We start from the raw sequence: 6,026 nt of genomic DNA, 5'->3' as shown, positions 1-6,026 counted from the left end.
AACACTCCAAAGAGAAAGGAAAAATTGAAATCGCATCATATGACCCCTTTAAACCTAGAACTGTGCATGTAAGTGTACTGGTTTGATCACTCTGTAAAAACAAGTCAAAGCTTTTAACAAAAACTGACCTGACAGAAAGATCCAGATCCACAGAACATGGAAGGTCTTTATTTTCATCAATACTCTTTCGAGTCTCCAGTCCATTTAATACTTTGAAGTTCAGCTGATTCTGTATTCGTTATTGGTCAAATACTTTTTGTTAAAAACGCAAGACTTGTTTTAACAAAGGAAGTTGGAGTTGCTAAACGTGTACAATAGTGGCGTCAAACTAATCCCACCCATCTTTAGTTTAGTGATGACTTCCTCTTTAGCACTTAATCTGTATGCTTGCTAACCACTTCACACAGGTCTGAGATCAGTACTCATGTAATGAGTACATTCTAAGTAAAAGACTTACTGCTGTAATAAGAGCCTGACACATTAAACAATCTGACAAACCAGAATGTATTTATTTACACTCGGACAAAACAACATTCAAGAGACCTTAACTACTTACACCAAACACACAGTCCACAACATTGACTGTAGCAAGTCAGGTTCAGGTGTCTTGATGCATAGATGCATAGATTCAGGTCAGACACCCAGGTCTTCTAACCCAATAAATGTCCACAACCTTTAGCATGTATCCCTATGCTGCATGTGTAGCTGATATATCAGCATTGGGTTTTGGAGCTCATTTGGTGCAGCTGGGCTCCAGTTACACAGAGAGGGTGGAGTATAGTGGAGGATCTTGGATCTGATTGGCTGCTGTACTTTTATTGACAGTAGAATACATGGTGATGCTTGTGTGTGCTTCAGTCCGCTGTTGGGTCTCCGTGATCTCCTCATAATCACCTGCAGTCTGTGGATTCAGTAATAAAATATTATAAAATGAATAAAGGAACTAATTACATTTGTATTACAAAATTACAACTGTACCGGGACAATGAATTAATAAATTCACTTTTTGTTAACTATATGTTAGCTAGAAGACTTTGTTGACAGTAAAGTACAAAGTGTTGGCATTTTGTGTTCTCAAGTTATATATGGTCATATTAGCGATATTTTGGTGAAATTTCACATGGCAGAAAAGGTCCATTGTCAATAACACAGTGCTGTATGAAGCACTGCTCACAAAAGTCACTTTCAAACCAAGCAGCATTTTGTTGGTCAGCATGGCGATTTCACCTTGAACATGAGCGAAATCTATGTGGGGAACTTTCCCGCCCTAAGCAAAACTCCTGATCTCACAAATTCCTATTGAAATGATTGTATTTCGCCTATGAAATTTCGCAGAGCAGCAGCAGTAAATATGACCCCACTTTTATGTTGTATATCGTCTATAGTTGACCTTCAGAGTTTGGAGATGTCCCACATCAGTTTTTGAATGAAACGCAGTGTAATTTCAGATGTGAACTTTTTTTTTTTAGCACTGTACACTTTTGAAAGAATCAAATAAGCCAAAAAAAAAAAAACACTATTGTAAATTCATATACTTTTAAAATATGTAAGAAGTGTTCTGTGTTTCTTACCTCTGTTGAATGTGTGGTGCCTTGGATTTCAGCATCAACTTAAATTGGAAATAGGGAAACACTTTATTAGATGTACTGTAGACTATATTGCATTTTTTTTTAAATCAACTATTTGCCCTTACCATTGGAACTTGGTGAGTTTTTCTTTTGCTTATTCCATAAACAGAGAACCACTCCAAATATAATCACCATCACAGTCAGACCGATGACTGTGATCATCAAAGGACCTAAAAATACAGAGACGGGGAAACGTGACAGACTGTCTATGATATTAGTCATGCGATTGCCGAAACACTCACATTGATGTTGCAGTAATATCTCAATAGTTCCTTAAATAAACAGAGTGATAGCATCCTTAAAGAATGCAGTGCAGAAAAAAAGGTCATGCAGACCTCACAGGTCTGTCATGATTTTGCTTGACACTGTTTTTAAAAAAAAAATGTTTATGTTTACACGCAAAGACATGGCAGCTGGTGTTTGTTAATTTTGTTTTGTGGTGAACAGAGAAATAATCATGAACTGAATACCTGAGGAGAGTGAATATTGTGCACCGCTCTCATTAGATGCTGGTTTGGATGAAACAACAGGACCTTTAAATCCTTTAAATGTACAAGAGAGACAACATCATCCCATAATTTGATACATAGATAAATACAATAATATTCTGATTAGTTCAGTACCTGTTGAAGATGAGGTTGTGGTGTCAGCAGATGCTGAAGATGTGGAGAATGAACTTTGTGTCATGGAGGATTGAGAACTTGCTGCTGGTTTAGGAGTTGTGGGTCTGTTTGTGTCCAAGGCTATAATAGTTATTATTAACATGCAGATGAGTATTTTACACTTACTTAAATCTACACCAAATACTGTGCATCATTCTTACCATTAGATACTGTCAGTTTGACTTCCTTATATGTGTCTTTAACAGATCTGTCCACTGCACACCAGTAAATGCCAGAGTCTGATTCCTGTAGATCAGTGATGCTCACAGTGAAGGTTCCAGCTCCATGATCCTTCAGTGTGTATCTTCCTGTAGGTGACTGGTCAGATTTCACTAAAACATCTCTGTCTTCACATGGATCTCTGCAGAAATACTTTATATTGGTTGAAGCCATGCCGTGGGAACATGTAATTGTGACACCTTTTCCACTGTATCCATGTATATCAGCTCCATCTGTAACTGAAATCCCAATTTCTGCTGATTGCAATAAACAACATAATATACGTAACAGACGTTTCTATTTTATATCTGGTGTTTTAATAATATTGAACGATTTTGATCAGTAGATATTATTTACATCAGTGTGTAGTTATACATAACATGGTGGCATATGTGTGCTAATCTAACAGTCTGCTGGGATATTGTTCTCTCAATATTATAGTTGTTACTGTCAATTTCATGGCTTTCAGTACAGCAGCTTTTGTCTACTTGTTGACTGTCTAGTTTTGCAGACATGGAATAGTGAGGACAGCATACTGTACATTGAATAGCACCAATTATTAAAGTTTGAGTTCAACAGTGAAATTGAAATATGAGCATAAATCAGATTTGCTGAGACTGGCTGTACCGTGTTATACTCCAATTACACTCCAGTTACACACTTACTCATCATGGACTAAAGAGATATGGCACCATAAATTTGCTTAGTAATGTTGTGTTGTGACAAACTATGACCTTTGATTGTTATTGTAAATATGTAATTCTCCAAAACACACAATGTTTCACTCACACTGTGCAGAGACAGTTAGATGTTGCTTAGATTTTGGCAACAGATTACAGCAGTAGCTGTTTAAAGTAACTCTGATTTAGGTTGTATCAACATGACTTTGGTTCCCTCTGTTTGCATGTTCAGAATTATACGCTTCATCTCATGATGCATTTGGCACATGTACATGTCATGAAGAGGAAACTGGTTGTTTATTGACTTCTTTACTTGAACACAGATGAGGCATAACAAGGGTATCAATCTAGTGACTGATATTTTAAGTAGAGGAACAAACACAGTCATCCTGAATACAAAACAGCAATGTAAATGTGGAGCGAACTCACCTGACAGACAAATCCAGATCCACAAAACATAGAGGAGCTTCATTACTGTGTGTAAACCTTGTTATATTCCACTGTAGACCACTTTATATCAGTACTTCCTAGTTTAAGTCATTACTATACTCTTAAGCAGCCTTGATGGCTCTACTGGTGTGCAAAGCCGTTGTCATATTGAGGAACTCAATATTTTTAAACTATAGCAAAACCACACCCATAAATGTACTTGCACAGCATCTACTTCCTTTAACAGATGATGCGTGTAGACAAGCTGTTTCACAGAGATCTGGGGTCTGTGTTTGTGCTTCCTGTCATATATGCTTGTGAATAAGATGTGACCTGAGCAATCTGATTCTAGATCAGTGTGAAATAGTGGGATGTGCATTGACGTCTGTAGACCACAGATGAATACATGCATAATAACTTGTGATTTTAGCATGCTTGCAAGTAATAACTACACCATCTGCCTGCATCTTTCTCTGTTGACAGCCATGCAGAAATACCTGTTAGCTAAATGTTTTGCAAACAACATTTAAATTGCTAATATTTTATTATAGTAGATGTATTGGAGGCTCATTAAAGTGAGAAATGGACTTCTGTCTGACAAGGATCACAAGTATTTGTGTTCCTGGGACGCCATCAGCCAGTCAGTGTTGCCATTTTCTTGCAGCTCTATAGCCATAAGTCACATGACATGTAGGGTCACGTGGTTGACCCTGTAATGACATGAGCTGTGTGTCATTCTTAGAAACTTAAACATGCATATGTGTGTGTGTGTGTGTGGTTAAAGCCCTCGAGCATTTTCATACACAGACCGATAAACCTAATGACCACATCCTCTCCTTTGTTCCAGCAGTGTGTTGGCATTGTTAGCTTTCTCACACAGATCTGAGATCAGTTCGTGGTGGTTGTCAGTTGTTGTGGACCACATCTGAGCTAGATGAGTCTGAAAGCAAAGCTCTTATTAAACGGCTTTCGTGTGAGCGTTAGTTAGCCTGTGAAGTGCATGCACTACAGATCAGTAATGCTTCTCACATCAGTCACAGCATTTCATGGTGTGTCAGTACATTCGTGAAAAACTCACAGGCCCCTAGCATGACATTTTTGATCGGTTCAAAATCAAATAGTCCTTTACCACAAGATGCACTGTGATTCGATCACTGAAACTGCACTCAGAGAGGTCAGTCAGTCTTTCTCAAAATACACTCAAAACAGCGAATGTCTGTTTAAATCACCAGCTCTTGTTTTCATTTTATTTAAATGAGTGAGGTGTTACTCTGGTTGTACAGAAGACATGTTTCTTTGTTAATGCATTGCCAACCTGCTGTCAAACAACACAACCATTTATTGGCTTGTAAAGGATGTTTGAAAGAAGCTTTTTTAGAGGATCATCAATGCAAAGCAAAATGAACATAATCCTTCATTTGGCTAGTAAGTAATCTCTCATAGCTCATGTTACTAATCCTAAACACAAATGTTCATTTACGAATGTCTGCCTGATGAGGGCTTTTGGGAACATGCAAAAAAAAATTGTGCACTTTGAGCGACTCGAATTGGAGTCCCCTGTTGTGGTCTTTTCCCAATCCTGTCTATCTCTCTCCCCCTTCTTGTCAATTCTCTAAACTGACCTGTCCGAATAAAACACATTAAAAAAAGAGAGAATGATAGATAGTTATTGTAGAAATTAATTGACAGGTGTAGCAAAACAACTAATGACATAGTCTTGTGCACGGATTTAAAGGGGTCATATGATGCGATTTCAAGTTTTCCTTTCTCTTTGGAGTGTTACAAGCTCTTGGTGCATAAAGAAGATTCAAGCCCGCCGCCTCTGCTCACTCAGCCCGCCGGCCGTTCCTCACTTTATCCCCATCCTCTGCTCACTGTAGGCTGCCGTGTGTGACGCAAATAATGTTCTTTTTAGCAACATCATATGACCCCTTTAAAGTAAGGATTAGGTTTTTTTTTGTTCTCCACACACTTTCCAGTAGTAAATTTTACTGCACTGTATAAATATTGTATTGTATTGTATACAAATTATTGTAAAAATACTATGGAAAAGAACTGTTAGTAGACAGTAAGTTCCTGTACTATATACAGGGAAAAACTGTAAAAACTGTAACCAAACGTTTAACATGTAACCAGTAATTTTACAGTAATATACTGTTAATTTTACAGTAAAAATAACAACTCAATGTATAATTTTTGTGTTTGTGTGAATTATTCTGTGCACTTTCTGTATATTAGTATATACTTTAGCTTGTGGAAAAGCTACTTGTGATGAACTTTGATCTGGTTTCAGGTTTTTTTAGATTCATTCTGTAGCGTCTGGACCAATCAAACACACAATTTTTCATTTGATTTAACAAATCAGTTATTCATTAGATTAACAAATCGTCACAGTCCCCTCACCCAAT

The 6,026-nt window shown here is 37.4% G+C and overlaps 1 protein-coding gene across 2 annotated transcripts; it reads right to left on the bottom strand.

The window, feature by feature from the left end:
• Positions 1-527: 527 nt before the first annotated feature.
• Positions 528-3,762, bottom strand: LOC107700812 (CMRF35-like molecule 8). Of its 2 annotated transcripts, none has more exons than XM_016502626.1 (7): positions 3,619-3,762; positions 2,452-2,748; positions 2,252-2,371; positions 2,099-2,170; positions 1,694-1,798; positions 1,572-1,609; positions 528-901 (listed from the first exon to the last, which is right to left on the bottom strand). In XM_016502626.1, exons 1-7 carry the CDS (start codon positions 3,659-3,661, stop codon positions 758-760), a joined length of 819 nt encoding a protein of 272 aa, XP_016358112.1. In that variant the 5' UTR covers positions 3,662-3,762; the 3' UTR covers positions 528-757. The 2 variants fall into 2 exon arrangements, with proteins under 2 accessions (XP_016358112.1, XP_016358113.1); XM_016502627.1 differs by having other exon boundaries at positions 2,452-2,742.
• Positions 3,763-6,026: the final 2,264 nt, after the last annotated feature.

Source organism: Sinocyclocheilus anshuiensis, unplaced genomic scaffold (genome assembly GCF_001515605.1).
Source record: "Sinocyclocheilus anshuiensis isolate Anshui unplaced genomic scaffold, SAMN03320099.WGS_v1.1 scaffold1127, whole genome shotgun sequence".
NCBI classification, from domain to species: domain Eukaryota; kingdom Metazoa; phylum Chordata; class Actinopteri; order Cypriniformes; family Cyprinidae; genus Sinocyclocheilus; species Sinocyclocheilus anshuiensis.
The sequence above is the reverse complement of the archived record's forward strand: the minus strand, read 5'-3'. Positions and strand labels throughout refer to the sequence as shown.

Coding starts and splice junctions, on each gene's coding strand:
- LOC107700812 (XM_016502626.1), bottom strand. CDS start 3,661: ATGAAGCTCCTCTATGTTTTGTGGATCTGGATTTGTCTGTCAG. Junction 2,171..2,251: donor CACAACCTCATCTTCAACAG/GTACTGAACTAA, acceptor GTACATTTAAAG/GATTTAAAGGTCCTGTTGTT. Junction 1,610..1,693: donor AAACTCACCAAGTTCCAATG/GTAAGGGCAAAT, acceptor TTCCAATTTAAG/TTGATGCTGAAATCCAAGGC.